We start from the raw sequence: 18,967 nt of genomic DNA, 5'->3' as shown, positions 1-18,967 counted from the left end.
TCTGAAGGATGACCAATGGAAACAGGATACACCTGAGCTCAATTTCGAGTCTCATAGCAAAGGGTCTGAATACTTATGTAAATAAGGTATTGCAGTTTTTTTGTTTAATAAATTTGCAAAAATGTCTAAAAGCTGTTTTCACTTTGTCATTATGGGGTATTGTGTGTAGAATGATGAGGATTTAAAAAATGTTTATCTATTTTAGAATAAGGCTGTAACATAACAAAATGTGGAAAAGGTAAATTGGTCTGAATACTTTCCGAAGGCAATGTACATAATTGATATGGCGTAGGCCTTTACCTCCACTACACTACTTTGATATGCATCAGTGGGGATTAAGAAGTGAGTATATGTATACGCAATGCCCACTGAAAAAAAACTGCCCTGCATTAGTGTATAAGATTTGCCTCCAGTGCGTGGTATTCCCTCTCTCTATTGTAGACTCCCCCTCAGCAACCCTGCTCCTCCTTCTCCACCTCCTCTCCACCGCTCCAGCTAACCTCTCTCCACCTCCCACAGGCAGCCTTGCACTCGATGGCAGGCAGACTGAGCTTGGATCAACTCAGACCAATAGTTTTTCATCTTTGATATACTGGAACTCTGAATGATAAACTGTTAGTTTCAGATTAGCTCAGCCTAGGGTTCTCTATCAGGTTTTACAGGAACTGATCTGTGGTCAGTTTTAAAGCAGCTTGGAAATCAGCTTAAAACTCCTTGGAAATCTGATCAGGAAATAGTGTTTTCTTCTCTTACGTTATTCCTCCAGTAGGGGATTCAGAAGATATCTGAGGCCACAGCATTTTGTCTTGGGCCACCAAGGCGGGCACCATGGTTGAAAGCCTGGACTTTGAGAAGGCGGAGAAGAGGTATTGCATCCGAGGAAAGCACGTGGCCCTCATCTGTGCTGTGGTGGTGGTGTCAGCTGTAGCTGTGGGGCTGGGGGTGGGCCTCACACAGCCCGACAGTACCCCGGCTGACCCGGCCCCCACCGAGGGACCCCCCAAGCCCACCTCCCCTCCCCCACCAGCTGACAGGGGGCCCTGCAAGCCCTCCAACAACACTGACGGGGACTGGAAGAATTTCCGGCTGCCGGACTACGTGAAGCCGGTGCACTATGACCTCCACCTGGAGCCTGACCTGATCACTGACCTCTACATGGGGACTGTATCCGTGCACCTGGAGGTGAGACGACCCACGAGGCACCTGTGGCTCCACATCCGGGAGACTTTCGTCAGGGCAGTCCCCAGGCTTGTCCTGAAAACCCCGCAGGCTCAGAGGGATGTGACTGTGGCCATCAAGGGTTGCTTTGAGTTCAAACTGCAGGAGTATGTCGTAGTGGAGGCGGAGGAGGAGCTTGCGGCCACCAAGCCCAATGAGGTGTACATCCTCACCCTGGACTTCCAGGGCTGGCTCAACGGATCTCTGGTGGGCTTCTACAGAGTCACCTACACAGAAAATGGGGCCACCAAGTAAGTCCTTCGAGGCATGCATTTGTGGTTATAGATTGGGTGTATTTCAGTTTGTTTTTGTGTGTCTCCATGCATGTATGCATTTTGGTACACCAGAAGTACCTTCATTTCCAATGGAACGCTGCCTTGCAGCATTATGTTGCAGAGGCAGTTGCAGTGCGTTCTGTGTTCTATTGTGGTGCATGCGTTGGATATATCCAACGTATACATCAAATTGTATTCGTATACTTGACAGAAATAGTATCAAAAGGTGAACTTTTAACTTTTGTTGCACACATATCCAGTTGAAGGAAAAAGGAAACCGCACACAGCTCTTGATAGTATCACTGATATTTAATAAGCTGACGTATCGGCCTCACGGCCTTCGTCAGAGCCATACCAAGTTAAAATGTATAACTGCAGAATTTATTACGCAGCATTGAAGCAATGACGCTGTCCGTCTGATCGAGGCGTAGCGGAAGAAGGCATAAATTAATGATTGCTGAGAATGGTTACAATGCAACTAAATCCCTCACATGCTCAGTGTTATGAGTGCTGCATATGCTACTTTGGACCCATTTGAATAGATCTATAACCATGACTCCATTATGCAATGTGGGATAGGGAAGAAAATCTGCAGAACTTTAGACCCTCAGCCAAATTCTTTCAAGGACAATTTCCTTTTGGGAACAAGTTTACGAGACGTAATCTGAGTGTTGACAGCTGAGTTTAGCTGAATGTGAGTGTGTGCATCTGTGCTTGTCTGTGTGTGTATGCGTGCACATGAGGCCCAGCAGCACACCATCTGTTAGTACTTTATGTCACACTAAAGAGACAGGGGTGTAATGGGATGAAACCACTGAGGGAAAAATAAACTCGTCATTTTCTTTCACAGTAGTTATTTTCCCAGGGAGTGCATTGATTCTTATCACTAATAGGATCATGGTTGAACCTCCGTTAGGTAAGAGTATATTTACCCGTCACAGTACATTATCGGTTAAGTTGCTCTTATTCAAAGTTTAAATTATAGTGTTGATAATGTACAGTCGTGGCCAAAAGTTTTGAGAAAGACAAATATTAATTTCCACAAATTTTGATGCTTCAGTGTCTTTAGATATTTTTTTCAGATGTTACTATGGATAACTGAAGTATAATTACAAGCATTTCATAAGTGTCAAAGGCGTTTATTGACAATTACATTAAGTTGACGCAAAGAGTCAATATTTGCAGTGTTGACCTTTTTTTTCAAGACCTCTGCAATCTGCCCTGGCATGCTGTCAATTAACTTCTGGGCCACTGATGGCAGCCCATTCTTGCATAATCAATGCTTGGAGTTTGTCAGAATTTGTGGGGTTTTGCTTGTCCACCCGCCTCTTGAGGATTGACCACAAGTTCTCAATGGGATTAAGGTCTGGAGAGTTTCCTGGCTATGGACCCAAAATATCGATGTTTTGTTCCCCAAGCCACTTAGTTATCACTTTTGCCTAATGGCAAGGTGCTCCATCATGCTGGAAAGGGCATTGTTCGTCACCAAACTGTTCCTGGATGGTTGGGAAAAGTTGGTCTCGGAGGATGTGTTGGTACCATTCTTTATTCATGGCTGTGTTCTTAGGCAAAATTGTGAGTGAGCCAACTCCCTTGGCTGAGAAGCAACCCACACATGAATGGTCTCAGGATGCTTTACTCTTGGCATGACACCGGACTGATGGTAGCGCTCACCTTGTCTTTTTCGGACAAGCTTTTTTCCAGATGCCCCAAACAATCGGAAAGGGGATTCATCAGAGAAAATGACTTTACCCCAGTCCTCAACAGTCCAATCCCTGTACCTTTTGCAGAATATCAGTCTGTCCCTGATGTTTTACCTGGAGAGAAGTGGCTTCTTTGCTGCCCTTCTTTACACCAGGCCATCCTCCAAAAGTCTTCGCCTCACTGTGCGTGCAGATGCACTCACACCTGCCTGCTGCCATTCCTGAGCAAGCTCTGTACTGGTGGTGCCCCGATCCCACAGCTGAATCAACTTTAGGAGACGGTCCTGGCGCTTGCTGGTCCCTGAAGCCTTCTTCACAACAATTGAACCGCTCTCCTTGAAGGTCTTGATGATCCGATAAATGGTTGATTTAGGTGCAATCTTACTAGCAGCAATATCCTGGCCTGTGAAGTCCTTTTTGTGCAAAGCAATGATGACGGCACGTGTTTCCTTGCAGGTAATCATGGTTGACAGAGGAAGAACAATGATTGCAAGCACCACCCTCCTTTTGAAGCTTCCAGTCTGTTATTCGAACTCAATCAGCATGACAGAGTGATCTCCTGCCTTCTCCTCGTCAACATTCACACCTGTGTTAACGAGAGAATCACTGGCATGATGTCAGCTGGTTCTTTTGTGGCAGGGCTGAAATGCAGTGGACATTGTTTTTTGGGGATTCAGTTCATTTGCATGGCAAAGAGGGACTTTGCAATTAATTGCAATTAATCTGATCACTCTTCATAACATTCGGGAGTATATGCAAATTGCCAACATACAAACTGAGGCAGTAGACTTTGTGAAAATTCATATTTGTGTCATTCTTAAAACTTTTGGCCACGACTGTAGTGTAGTTTTTACTGTGTCGATAAGTATGACTTGAAAGGTGGACAGGTGTAGTAAAGCTACTTGCAGCATTGGCCATGAAATGTCAATTTTCTCTTTGCTCAAGCACATTTAGCAGCCACAATCCAGTAAACACTGCATACGTAAACATTTATTGTACACAACAGTCTAATAAAAAGTCATATAAAGGGGTGACTTAGTCATGCTATGTTTCTTTTTCTTCCAAGAAAAATTGCTGCCACCGACCATGAGCCGACAGACGCCCGCAAATCTTTCCCCTGTTTTGATGAGCCAAACCAGAAGGCCACCTACAAGATTTCTATCACCCATGACAAGGACTATGAAGCCCTCTCCAATATGCCAGTGGAGGTAGTCTTTGCAAGAAAAACATTTCATAGTAACAAATTGCTCCTTATAAAACATACCAAATAAATGCATATAATGTATCCACAATCTATCACAACAAAAGGTGTGCATAGTGTTATCCGTTAGTTTACCTGAAGCTGCAATGGAAGTCACTAAGAGGGAGAAGAGATTCAGTGCCATGAATGCAAAAGCAGGAGCCATCAATCTTTTGCTTTGGGTCCTTGGTGCTGAGAACACAACCATTAGAGAGGCTGACTCACATCTGTATTAAACCACAGACCTTCTTCCTCTCCAGGGCGCCCCAGAGCTGCTTCCTGACAATAAGATCAAAACGTCCTTCCAGAGATCCGTTCCAATGAGTACCTATTTGGTATGTTTTGCTGTGCACCAGTTTACGTTTGTGGAAAGGAAATCGTCTAGAGGAATTCCTGTAAGTACTTGCAATTTTTCTCAGCAGTCATTTTCACTGGTCCCTCTACTACCTTAAACTAAGAAAATATTTACTGTTGAAAGTCATATTTTATAGTCTACAGAGTATATTGAGAGTAAATATTGTAACACTTTACCTTAAGCCTGTCCAGTTCAAAGTTTTAAATGGTGTAAAAGCTAAGTAAAAAGTTGATTTAATTGTTGTGTTGAGATTTCAGCAGTTAGTTACACTTTACAATGTTTTGGAGAAAATCTAAATAATTATAAACACTGTGTTGATTAAATGCACGCATGTATGTACACAGGCATGCTCGCACATGCTGTAGTGTATACACACTCCCATAACCTACCTCAACAACTTTGCTTTTAATCATTTTCTTCCAGTTGCGAATCTATGCACAGCCTGCACAAATTGCGACAGCAGAGTATGCTGCTAACACAACCAAGATCATTTTTGACTACTTTGAGGAATATTTCGACATGACATACTCCATCCCAAAGCTAGGTAATTTGATATCTCCTCTGTTTGTGAACTGTTGTAACTACTGGATACAATTCATTCATAATGTCTTATACACACATGCTTGCCATTTTTGTTTTTTCAGATAAGATTGCCATCCCTGACTTTGGCACAGGTGCCATGGAGAACTGGGGTCTGATCACCTACAGGGAGGCCAACCTCCTCTATGATGAGAACCAGTCGTCATCGTACAACAAACAAAGTGTGGCTAGCGTCATCGCTCATGAGCTGGTCCACCAGGTGAGAAACACCTGTCTCCAACATTCCCACAACAGAAACACAACCACGAGAAAACATTCAAGAGTTATTCATTAGTCATGTTATAGTGGAAAACTAATGGAAAACATCTTATAGTGGAAAATTAAAAAACATATTTCATAGTCATAGTCATAGAGGGACCCAAGCTCAATCACCCCAAAATTATATTACGGTATTCAGTGACGATTTTAGCATGTACATTTTGGTGGGGCAAACTTGGGACAAGGACATCCCTGCCGGCCAAACCCTTCCCTGGGATTGGGGAGGGTCATGGCCGGCTGTGACAGAGCTTGGACTCGAACCCAGAATGTCTAGTGGCACAGCTAGCACTGCAGTGCCTTAGACCACTGCGCCACTCGGGAGGCCCCAATGTTTATATTTTTAAGCTTGGAAAAGAGACACTTTCAGACAGATGTTTTAAATTCTTAAACCCAGACTTGGACCACACACCCTCGCCACCAAATAGCAGGCTGTCAAAGCAAAATAGTGATTGCTTTGCAACGCTTGCAGTTAGCCACTGATTCCTTCCAACCCACTCATTGTTGAAATTGCGATTTCTGACTTGTTGTGTAATGTTTATGTCCGATGGACGATGAGCACCGATACCTTTTATCTATAATTTATCTTCATATGACAAGGATTGAAAAGGAATTGCCAGTAGATTGTTGACGCGACGATGACTGCTTGTCTAGCTTGCTAGCTGAGATTTAGAAAGCAACATGATCAGTCCAATCAAAGCTACGGTAGATATAAGGTGATTTGACATACATTTTATCTGTGGCCGATGACCTTGAACCTTCTTGGATGGGCACTTCTAATGTAAATCTATGGCAGCACCCAAGGGGGCTTGAACTGCCTAGCTCTCCCTGTAGATTCTGTGGTGACATAGTGTCCCCATGAGTGATAGAACACTGAGCCAATCATGGCACAACTAAAGAAGATTACCAACACCTACGGTCTGTATATTCCGCTGGCTGCCCCTCAACCACAGTAAGCACTGAGCTAGACTGAAACACCTGCATTTTGGAGCTGCCTTACTCAAGATAGAGACCATGTTTTAAAAAAAATTTAAATACAGTTTTATGTGACATGAATTAATGCCAAACTAACATGCAAAACAGGCAATTATTTTTATAAATGTATATACAGTTGAAGTTGGAAGTTTACATACACTTAGGTTGGAGTCATTAAAACTTGTTTTTCAACCACTCCACAAATTTCTTGTTAACAAACTATAGTTTTGACAAGTCGGTTAGGACATTTACTTTGCGTATGACACAAGTATTTTCTCCAACAATTGTTTACAGACAGATTATTTCACGTATAATTCACTGTATCACAATTCCAGTGGGTCAGAGGTTTAGATACACTAAGTTGACTGTGCCTTTAAACAGCTTGGAAAATTCCAGAAAATTATGTCATGGCTTTAGAAGCTTCTGATAAATGATGTAAATTAGCCTGAGTCAATTGGAGGTGTACCTGTGGATGTATTTCAAGGCATACCTTCAAACCCAGTGCCTCTTTGCTTGACATCATGGGAAAATCAAAAGAAATCAGCCTCAGAAAATAAATTGTAGACCTCCACAAGTCTGGTTCATCCTTGGGAGCAATTTCCAAATGCCTGAAGTTACCACGTTCATTTGTACAAACAATAGTACACAAATATAAACACCATGGGACCACGCAGGCGTCATACCACTCAGGAAGGAGATGCGTTTTGTCTCCTAGAGATGAACGTACTTTGGAGCGAAAAGTGAAAATCAATCCCAGAGCAACAGCAAATGACCTTGTGAAGATGCTGGAGGAAACAGGTACAAAAGTATCTATATTCACTGGAAAACGAGTCCTATCTCGACATAACCCGAAAGGCCGCTCAGCAAGGAAGAAGCCACTGCTCCAAAACCTCCATAAAATAGCCAGACTACGGTTTGCAACTGCACATAGGGACAAAGATCATACTTTTTGGAGAAATGATGAAACAAAAATAGAACTGTTTGGCCATAATGACCATTGTTATGTTTGGAGGAAAAAGAGGGAAGCTTGCAAGTTGAAGAACACCATCCCAACTGTGAAGCATGGGGGTGGCAGCATCATGTTGTGGGAGTGCTTTTCTGCAGGAGGGTCTGGTGTATTTCATAAAATAGATGGCATCATGAGGAAAGAAAATTATGTGGATATATTGAAGCAACATCTCAACACATAAGTCAGGAAGTTAAAGCTTTGTCGCAAATGGGTCTTCCAAATGGACAATGATCCCAAGGACACTTCCAAAGTTGTGGCAAAATGGCTTAAGGACAACAAAGTCAAGGTATTGGATTGGCCATCACAATGCCCTGACCTCAATCCCATATAAAATTGTAGGCAGACCTGAAAAAGCGTGTGCGAGCAAGGAGGCCTACAAACCTGATTCAGTTACACCAGCTCTGTCAGGAGGAATGGGACAAAATTCATCCAATTTATTGTGGGAAGCTTGTGGAAGGCTACCCGAAACGTTTAAAGGCAAATTTAAAGGCAATGCTACCAAGTACTAATTGAGTGTATGTAAACTTCTGACCCACTGGGAATGTGATGAAATAAATACCTGACCTAAAACAGGGCATTTTTACTAGGATTAATTGTTGGGAATTGTGAAAACGGAGTTTAAATGTATTTGGCTAAGGTGTATGTAAACTTCCGACTTCAACTGTATACATATATACTGTATGTAGTTTATAGCTAAACAGGTGTGGCCTTTCCCGGAATGACGGGTCACCACTGACGGTATTGTGTCACCATGATGAAGCCCAAATGATGAGGGAAAAGTCATGAAGCACATGTTAGCGGCAGAGCTCAAAGTTTGGAAAAGAGAACAACCCTATCTTTGTATCAATCAATAGCTTGGAATGGTATGACATTGACCATGAAATTTGGTCATGGGAATGATAGTGTTTTATTGACTTATGTCAGCCATCCAGTTATCCATCAAGCCTTTTATGATGTGCAACAATGAGGACTTTTTTTCTTTTTTGGGCAATAAGAGGGTGATGGTGCTGTCCATAAAGTTTTATGAACTGTCCAAAGTGACAGGACTGAGGGGCAAGTGCGAACTGGGAGCTCTTTCCTTGTTCCCACAGCCTGTTTACAGGAAGGTGGATATCAGCACAGTTGCAACCACATCCTAGAGTTACAACAAACATGCTTACAATGTGCAGTTCAGATAGTGATCCAGTCATAAAGAAATAAAACACTCCGGTAATCCATAAAAAGCAATAAAAAGCATGAAAATCCACAGAAAAGCATGTCTGTTTCTTACATTGAGGTCTACAATTCCATACCCAGCATTTGGAAATCAGCTTATGTCCTCTCACTGCTAAAGGGTGGAGATCCCTCAGATGCTAATAACTATCGTCCTATCTCTAAACGCCCTATCTTGGCCAAAGTTTATGAATCCCTAGTGAACTCACAGTTAAACTTCTTAATTGAAAATAACATATTGAGCGTGGTTCAGTCTGGCTTTAGATCAGGGCACAGCACCACAACTGCAGCTACGGCAGTGGCAAACGACATCATTAATGGACTTGATAAAAAGCAACGTTGTGCTGCTCTGTTTGTGAATTCATCAAAGGCCTTTTATTCAGTTGACCATGAATTGTTACTAGCTAGACTCAGTAACATTGGTCTCAGTGAAGGGGCAGTAAATTGGTTTAGGAACTATCTTTCTGACAGAACACAATGTGTATATACTGACAATCACAAGTCTAGCTTTCTTGAGATTAATAGAGGTGTGCCCCAGGGTTCCATTTTAGCTCCTGTGTTGTTCTCAATTTTTATTAATGATTTGGGAAATGGGATGCAACCAGCAATGTTACATCTATATGCAGATGATACAGTTATATATTCATGTGCTCCTTCTCTGGTTCAGGCTGTTGAAGAGGTCCAGACTGCTTTTCAATCACTGCAGGCCTCCCTTTATTATCTCAAATTGGTCTTGAATATACAAAAAAATAAATTCATGACCTTTACCAGAGCTAGAACTCTGCCAGAGAGCATTAGCATTGTCACATCTGGTGGCTTATCCATTGAAAAAGTGTCATCCTACAAATACCTAGGTATTTGGTTGGATGACAAGTTGTCCTTTAAAGTTAATGTGGATAATATTGTGACAAAGCTTAAATTGAAATTGGGTTTTTAGTTTCGTATTAAGTCTTGCTTCCTGCTTACGGCTAGAAAGAAGCTTCAGGACACTTTTCTCTCTGTTATTGATTATAGTGACTTGTTGCATATGCATGCAACCTCCTCCGTCTTACAGAGACTGGACTCTGTTTACCATGCATCCTTGCGCTTTATTACAAATGCCAAGTCACTCACCCACCATTGCACATTGTACCATATGGTAGGTTGGACCTCACGTTATATGCTCAGAAAGATACATTTGTATGTGTTCATCGACAAAGCCCTTTTGGGTAAACTCCCTCTTTACCTCTGTAGTCTGGTCTCCTTCACCACTAGCTGTTACCATACCCGGTCTGCTAGGTGGTTGCTACTTAAAGTCCCCAGGACATTCACAGTATGAGGCAAGACTGCCTTCTCTTCTTGTGCACCAGACGCATGGAATAATCTACAATCCATGCTTCATCTTGATATGTTAGTGCCACTGAATGAATTTAAAATATTGATGGGAGACTGTTACGGAGGAGTGTAAATGCTTTTTTGGGGCTGGATCATGTTGTATTGTATTGTTGTATGTTTTAATGATGTAATGTATTGATTGTTGCTGCCTTCTTGGCCAGGTCTCCCTTGAAAAAAGAGACTCTGGGTCTCAATGGGCTTTTTCTGGTTAAATAAAGGTACAAATATATATATATATATATGAGTATATCATAAGAAAATTTGAAAAAGTGAGAGTAGCACTTAACTTCACTTATTAAATACCAGTAGAAACTATGTGGGTTTTATATGTTCTTATTGTGTCTGTAACTTTGTTCTGTGTTTTATGTTTTATACTGTATGCAGAGCTGTAGAGTGTTAACCTGCATGCTATGATATTTTGTGTGCATGAAAGTATTGTGTTGTTGGAGCTTTGTCTGGTATGTGTGTGTTTCTCTGTTGTTTTGTGTCCTTGGCTCACCTACTATTTATGAGTCCAACTATCTTTGAGTCCCACTGTTTGCTGGAGTATCCAGAACACACAAGCACTCACACACACATGCACGCCCTCACACTCACCCATACACACTTGTTTGTAAATAAAGTCTGCTGGAAGATAACTTTGCATGTTGTATTTTCCTGCAGTGGTTCGGGAACATCGTGACCATGGATTGGTGGGATGACCTTTGGCTAAATGAGGGCTTTGCCAGTTTCTTTGAGTACATTGGTGTAGAGGAGGCTGAGCCCCTCTGGGGAATGGTGAGTCTATCTAACAGATCCTAAATTGAGTGATTTGAAATGGAATTGCTTTAACCTCAACTCTGGTTATGAATAAATTCTAAATCTACTTCGGTCTCTGTCTTTACCAGCGTGACATCATGATCATCAGTGATGTACTTCCTGTCATGGTGGACGATGCACTCGTCACCTCCCATCCAATCATTGTGGATGTATCAACTCCGGCTCAGATTACCTCTGTGTTTGATAGCATATCCTACAGTAAGGTAATCTTAAACTGTGCCTCTTTTCACCTTACTTCATGGGATGGAATAAAATGTAATGAAATTTAAAATTAATTTAAATTCATTCCAAACATGTTCCTGTAACTGTTTTTCTAGGGGGCATCAATTCTCAGGATGGTGGAGGACTGGTTGGGTCGAGACAACTTCAGAGATGGCTGTCGGGTAAGAGTCCATTTCATCTGAGTAGATAGAAGTATCCTTACAGCAAGTCTCTTGATTCCTATTCAGTCAATAGCGGAATCATGTGGTAATAGCGAGTGTTAGGGAGATGCAATCCCTTCCTTGTTGAATTAAAATGATGATTACTGTCAGACAGTCTACCATGGTAATACTTAACTTGAAAGGGCCATAGCAATACATAGCCTACATTTGATTTATCATTAAATCTATGGATGGCCACATTGCTAAATTGATGGTAACCTGTTTTTCTCTCCCTTCAACAGAAATACTTGAAAGATTTCCACTTTGAGAATGCCAAAACAGACAACTTTTGGGCATCACTTGCTAATGTATGTTTGTCATATCTAATTTGGTCGTAGTAATTCAAAAATATATAAATTGTTGATATTATTGACATTATTTCACTGCATCTAACTTTGTTTTTTTATGTGTATGATACACACTAAAACATTTTGTTTGCAGGTGAGTGGGTTGCCTGTAGCAGACGTGATGGACACATGGACCAAACAGATGGGCTACCCAGTACTGGACCTGTCTACCATCAATGCTCAGACTAAACTCACCCAGCGAAGATTCCTGTTGGACCCCAATGCTAATCCCACCCAGCCACCCTCACCACTCAGGTCAGTTATTCACAGCACTATCAAATCCATTTGTGATAATTGATTGATTTCCCCATGGATGTAGTTTCAGCTATATTTTTTTTTAGGAGAAACCGGTATTTCTTAAAAGGTCTATGTTTTTATCTTAGTTACAAGTGGAACATCCCTGTTAAGTGGTACTCAGTGGATAGTAATACGTCTATTTCCATCATGTTCAACAAGTCCAATCCAGGTAAAGATATTTCTGACCAAATCCTAGACTTGACCTTTTTAACATTAAATTTCCAGCCTCTGGTAACATCATGTATTTAGTCAAATTGAAGTCATACACGTTCGTCTGTCATACGAATAGAGCTAGTCTTAGCTGGCTATTCCCCTGCTACGGATGGACTGCTGAAGGTCAACAACGACCACATTGGATTTTACAGAGTCAATCACCCTGACAGCATATGGAGCACAATTAGTCAACAACTCCAAACAAATCACCAGGTAATATAATTCAAACTGCTACTATTGTATCAGATGCAATATTAATTGTTTTAATCTTACCAGTTCATAGGTTAAACTTGTGGTAATCAGCATGACACTTTCTTTACTAGGAGTTAGACGCTGCTGACCGATGCAGTTACATTGATGATGTCTTTGCTCTGGGAAGGTAAATTAACACTACTGACATTTACTTGAAGTACATCTGTCAATATAAAACTGAGATTAAACATAATGTCGTTGTCTTATCGGCCTCATCAGGGCAGACGCTGTCGATTATGGAAATGCATTCAACCTGACAAAATACCTGACCAATGAGACTGAGTACATCGTCTGGAAACGTGTGTCTTCTTCCATCGCCTATGTGCAAGACATGGTATCAGACGACACTGTTCTTTACCCCAAATTCCAGGTGAGTCGTTTAAAAACAAAAACATTTGACAGGTGAATTCCGCCCTCTGCTGGCCAACCAGAACACACACGCACACACACAAAATAATAATCTTGTGAGTTTACTCATACCTGGGGTGTCACTTACTTTCCCTACAGAAATTATTCCGTGAGCATGTGCAGACTATCTCCAGGCAACTGGGATGGGACGACGTGGGAAGCCAGAGAGATAGGTAAGACTAGGAGAGACAGCCTACTGTATTTGACAGATCACTGGTGTATTTACTGAATATTGATCCTAAACTGTATTGTCTATTTTGGTTTTGTATAGGCTGTTGCGTGAGACAGTCCTGGAAATTGCTTGTCAAATGGGCGACCAGGAAGTTCTAAATGAAGCATCTGCTATATTTGACCAATGGATCGCAGGAACCATCAGGTAAATACAGTATTAGTCTTGACTCTTGAATAAAATCACAAAAATGACACATGATCTACTTACTAAACCAATCTGCAGTACATGGACATAACTAACTACTTCATTAGCATTCCTATTCCTAAAATCCTGTTTATCCCACTAAGCCTAAATGGTGACATGACCTTTGACCTCCAGCACTGTGGGGGTGAACCTGCGCTTGCTGGTGTATCGCTACGGCATGAAGAACTCAGGCACTGGGGCGAAGTGGAACGTAATGTTTGAGAGATACAAAACAGAGAGCTTGGCCCAAGAGAAGGACAAGCTCTTGTATGGATTGGCATCTGTGGAGAACGTCAGTCTTCTGAATAAGTAAATAAAAAACAATCATTCTCTTCATACTTTCTCTTTATATATCATTTTAAAAAGCATTATTCAAAATCACTTCTTAACATAATCCATTGAAAAGTTATTACTAGAGCGAGAGTACATTTATTGGCAAAAGTGTGATACTTTTTTTCTGGGAATATTTTAGTTTGTTCAGCTAGATATGGCTTATGAGAATGGTGCTTAAGATAACGGCGTTGTGTTGTTTCACAGTTTACTGGAGGCGTGTAAAGATGAGAGTATTGTGAGGACTCAGGATCTGTTCACTGTGGTCCGCTATGTCTCTCTGAATCGCTACGGCAAGACCATGGCCTGGAACTGGGTCGTCCTCAACTGGAACTTCCTAGTGAACAGGTGAGCCCATTCTCTGATTTACTTCTCTGAGTCTGAATGGAGAGTTACTGAGCCCAGAGTAATTGAAGTGATAGTGACTACATGGAATGCGATGCTGTAAGTAAATTGACTGAATTAGCAGCAATTAAGCCTCCTTTTTGTTTTGTTACAGATACACCATCAATGACAGGAACCTGGGACGTCTGCTGACCAGAATCAGCACCACCTACAACACAGAGATACAGCTGTGGCAGGTTAAGACAGAGCCCTTCTATTCATAGAACTGGAATAACTCTAACATTAAACCACTCAAATCGAAAACAAGCGCTGGTGTGCTCGAATTTAAGATTGACTGATGTATGTGGATTGTGCCTTTAGACTGTGCCTGTGTTTATGACTGACTGTTTGGTTGTATTTTAGATGGAGCACTTTTTCAAGCTGAACCCTAATGCCGGGGCTGGGGAGATGCCTAGGCAGCAAGCTCTAGAAACAGTGAAGAACAACATTGAGTGGGTCAGGAGGAACAAGGCAGAGATCAGCTCATGGCTGGAGAGCAACGTCACTTACTGATGACATCAGGCCAACACAAGACTAAAGAACTGTAAACCTAATCCAAATCACAAACCTTCATGCGGTTTCTACTCATTCATTCAACAATAGGGATAGATCATGCCACAGGACTGCTTGTTTCTAAATCAAGTGTCAAGTCCCTCCATCCTGGGCACTCTGCTGTGCAAATCAAACACACTTCTGAAGGGCAGAAAAACTCTATCTGAAATGACTGAATTCCGGCCAGTAACTCAGCGGAATACTCTATCTTTAATCTAGTGGAATCAATTTACAGTACTTAGTGCCTTTCCTGCATTACTTATAAAAGTATGTTTTTGATGCAGAAATATTTAATTTTGTATGAAGTGCTTGTACAGAATTTCAGATGATCTAAATAACCATGAAAACTTTTCATCTCTGACCAGGTATGTTGATTTGATAATTTGCAAATAAATTCATTAAAAATCCTACAATGTGATTTTCTGGATTTTTTTTCTTCTCATTTTGTTTGTCATAGTTGAAGTGTACCTATGATGAAAATTACAGGCCTCTCTCATATTTTTAAGTGGGGGAACTTTCACAATTGGTGGCTGACTAAATATTTTTTTGCCCCACTGTATATTCCAAATAATATCCATAATGTCCACAGAAACACGTCAAACGTTTTTTATAATCAATCCTCAAGTTGTTTTTAAAATATATATTCGATAATATATCAACCGAGTGTGTACCTTTTTCAATAACAGCGGGAGAATGGCCGCTTTACTCAGTTGCGCAAAACTCACTCTGAGAGCCCCCACCTCTCCACTTACGCAATGTGATCCTTCACACTCATTTTTCAAAATAAAAGCCTGAAACTATGTCTAAAGACTGTTGACATCTTAGGGAAGCCATAGAAGAAGGAATCTGGATGATATCCATTTAAATGGAGGATAGGCATGCATAGGAACAGAGAGGTTTCAAAATAAGAGGCACTTCCTGATTGGATTTTCCTAAGGCTTTCGCCTGCAATATCAGTTATTTTATACTCACAGACAATATTTTTACAGTTTTGGAAACTTTAGAGTGTTTTCTATCCTAATCTGACAATTATATGCATATTCTAGTTTCTGGGTCTGAGAAATAGGCAGTTTCAAATGGGTATGTTTTTTTTTTGCCAAAAACGAAAATACTGCCCCCTACACGCAAAAGGTTAAAATAAAGTGGTGATCCTAACTGACCTAAGACAGGGAATTTGTATTATGTTTATGAGTTTAAATGTATTTGGCTAAGGTGTATGTGAACTTCTGACTTAAACTGTATATATGACATGCACAGACTAGACTAGTAAACATGCTGAAGCTAGAAGATCATTGTCGTGCATCCTTATTTTAGATGATACTACACTGGCCATCCAAAATATGTTCAGAACGGTATAGATCTGGAGCATCCCTTATTTCAGAATCATTGACTTCATGTGGTCTGAAAACAAAGAGCAAGTGAAATTGAATGGATACCCACTTGGATTTTACTTTCTCATTTCCATTAGTCATTGTCAGAGGGGTGGCAACGGCCCCCCTGAAATATGGTTGGCCACCCTTAAGGCGTCCGCATGCTTCCCAGCCGAAACAGTTCAGAAGAGTTCATGCATATATTATGACATTTTGTGACGTTTTTGTTCGTTTTGTACTTCAGTAAGGGTTTTTCTGGCTGTTCGGGCGCAACACTGTTTTTCTAGAGGCAATCTATAGTTCGGAGCCGCAGTCTACACCCCTTCTTCGGGGATTGGTCAACAGTAGGGATTCTTTAATAAAGTTGTCATTCAATGAGACAACTCATTTTCACGATATTCTTTTTCGGTGAGAAATACTGCACAAAACATTTTAGTTTGACGTTAAAATTGAGCCACTAAGATCTCATTGGGTCAGAGCGGCGCTGTCAACTCGCTAAGATTGGAGAGGGAAAAAATCATGTCTGCTATTAGCACTATTAGCGGGTGAGACAAACAACTGTTTCTATCTTCTTCATACAATCTTTGTCCTAACTTTTGAACGGTTAGAGCTATTCGCTATTATGACCCCAATCCTGAAAGGTAAACATCTCAGGAACATGTAAGGGAGAACCTACAGGTGTAGCTTTTTTCCTATTTACTCATACACCTTTCAAACCAAGATGTTTTCCCGCCAACTTTAGCATCCCAACAACCTTTTTTTCTTTATATATGAAAGGTATTGCCGGTGAAAAAGCCCCTACTTTTATTTCCGCCAACTGACCTAGTCATGATTGGCATAAAGTTCTACCTAACAGCTTAGTATGGAATGTAGCCGGAATGCTGTGGTGGCATTGACCAGCACTAAGCAATTAAACTCTTGATGGTTGCTAGGCAGCGCCCGTTACTACTATCATCCTGGCAGTTCTAAACTTTGCAAGGCATGTCACTTTACCCATCTCTTCGCATAGCCCACCACATGCACTGTTTCTTTAACCACAACTAGATGGATCCATAAAGAAATACAGTGGGTTAATAAATATCACTGAATGACGAAAATATTGGAATAAAGTAGGCTAATGTAATTGATAGCATCAAATTGTTGCTTGCAAAGTCATCCAATTTTTATAATACCTGTGACTGAAGCCATAGCCTACCAGCGTGTGGTCAGCACCGTTTCGCGCTGCTTTGAGAGAAGCGTAGGGTCTTGATAAATAAATCAATGTCAGATTTGTATTTTTATCCATTTTGGATATTGATTAGGTTACAATTAGGCTGTGGAAAGTTGAGGTCAGTGCTGCTCATGATCATCTTGTCTAGTTGGCTCATTCATTTGCACTGATCAGAACATTTCGCCAATATGTTATGTAGCTTCACAAATTGATTATTTTGCTCTTCATTAGTAGTTGCTCAGTAGCCGAGGCCTACTCCCGACCAAAAGCCTGTCTTAATCAATGTGATTTTGTTTCACTGAATCTCCTTCTGCATATTTGTTTAATTCTCTGGCTGGGCAAATAAGTGAAGGTTGTATAGCTCATCTATTCGTTTGCTCATCTATCACTGATCAGAAACATTTAGCTTGCAATAAGTGTAGACCTATTCTTTTTTTTTTAGATTACATAACAGATTAAATGTGAATCAAAAAAGCATGGGCTTGCCTTGGGTTCTGTTTCAAAATATAACTTGGTTTATATGACAGCGGTTCCACACATTACCATGACACAAGTTGTGTGGGAAAAATCAGGGTAGCCTAAGTGTGTCTTGTCTGTTTAATGAACAAAATAACTTTTGATTTCATGTGCATGGCGCAACCATATAGGCTGCACAGACCAGTAACAAAATATTTCATTCTATTCAGTTGAAAATAAATTGTATTAGTCTTCAAATGTTTCTTAGGACCTGCTTAAAATGTATTAATAATAGATTTCTTTGTGATGGTGAATATTCAATGGATTTATTCAAATATACGTCCACACACATCCGCCCACGTCTACTCCGCTTCTACACTGTCCGGCATCTGCAAGGGAGATATAAAAGGTTTATCCCGGCAAGAATCTGGTAAACATGGGACTGTATGAATGGAGTGATGAGGAGGAGGCGCTCAGCCACTCTACGTGTCCAGAAGTAATTTAGCCATTCATTGTAGCCATTGGTGCTCTGTAGAGTTTCTCGTGTAAATGACTCATTATACTAATAAAGTCTGATTTAAAAAGATAACTATTGTAAAATACATCGAGTCGATAAATCTATATAGTGTGTATAAGCTGGAAGTAGAAGTGTTGTTGTCAATGAGTTTACTCCAATTAGGAGAGGGGTGGTAGGGTTAGGGGAAAATAATCAAGGAAAATAAAAAAATATGTATATACACACACAGTACCAGTCAAAAGTTTGGACATCTACTCATTACAGGATTTTTCTTTATTTTTTACTATTTTCTACATCGTAGAATAATAGTGAAGACATCAAAACTATGAAATAACACATTTGGAATAATGGAGTAACCAGACAAGTGCTAAACAAATCAAAATATATTTGGTATTTTAGATTATTCAAAGTAGCCACCCTTTGCCTTGATGACAGCGGCTTTGCAAACTCTTGGCATTCTCTCAACCAGCTTCATGAGGTATGCATTTCAAATCATTTCAATTAACAGATATGCCTTCTTAAAAGTGAATGTGTGGAATTTCTTTCCTTCTTAATACATTTGAGCCAATCAGTTGTGTTGTGACAAGGTAGGGGTGGTATACAGAAGATAGCCCTATTTGGTAAAAGACCAGGTCCATATTATGGAAAGAACCACTCAAATAAGAGAAACAACAGTCCATCATTACTTTAAGACATGAAGGTCAGTCAATCCGGAAAATTTCAAGAACACTTTGAACGTTTCTTCAAGTTCAGTCGCAA

General features: G+C 40.7%; 1 protein-coding gene across 1 annotated transcript; it reads left to right on the top strand.

The window, feature by feature from the left end:
* The first annotated feature begins 449 nt into the window (after window positions 1-449).
* LOC115146117 (glutamyl aminopeptidase-like) lies at window positions 450-15,073 on the top strand. The gene is made up of 20 exons (XM_029687928.2): window positions 450-1,469; window positions 4,263-4,404; window positions 4,697-4,831; window positions 5,215-5,335; window positions 5,436-5,590; window positions 10,880-10,993; window positions 11,104-11,238; window positions 11,353-11,418; window positions 11,700-11,765; window positions 11,899-12,059; window positions 12,188-12,270; window positions 12,391-12,527; window positions 12,638-12,693; window positions 12,786-12,936; window positions 13,074-13,147; window positions 13,246-13,350; window positions 13,525-13,698; window positions 13,927-14,067; window positions 14,219-14,300; window positions 14,467-15,073. Exons 1-20 carry the CDS (start codon window positions 829-831, stop codon window positions 14,614-14,616), a joined length of 2,889 nt encoding a protein of 962 aa, XP_029543788.1. The 5' UTR covers window positions 450-828; the 3' UTR covers window positions 14,617-15,073.
* Window positions 15,074-18,967: the final 3,894 nt, after the last annotated feature.

Source organism: Oncorhynchus nerka, linkage group LG18, assembly GCF_034236695.1.
Source record: "Oncorhynchus nerka isolate Pitt River linkage group LG18, Oner_Uvic_2.0, whole genome shotgun sequence".
NCBI classification, from domain to species: Eukaryota; Metazoa; Chordata; class Actinopteri; order Salmoniformes; family Salmonidae; genus Oncorhynchus; species Oncorhynchus nerka.
This window is presented reverse-complemented; position numbering and strand designations above follow the sequence as displayed.

Excerpts from the sequence above, each read along its gene's own strand:
- LOC115146117 (XM_029687928.2), top strand. The coding sequence starts at position 829 with ATGGTTGAAAGCCTGGACTTTGAGAAGGCGGAGAAGAGGTATTGCATC. Across the intron at positions 13,351-13,524 it reads TGGATCGCAGGAACCATCAG|CACTGTGGGGGTGAACCTGC; the intron begins GTAAATACAGTA and ends TTTGACCTCCAG. Across the intron at positions 14,301-14,466 it reads CAGAGATACAGCTGTGGCAG|ATGGAGCACTTTTTCAAGCT; the intron begins GTTAAGACAGAG and ends GTTGTATTTTAG.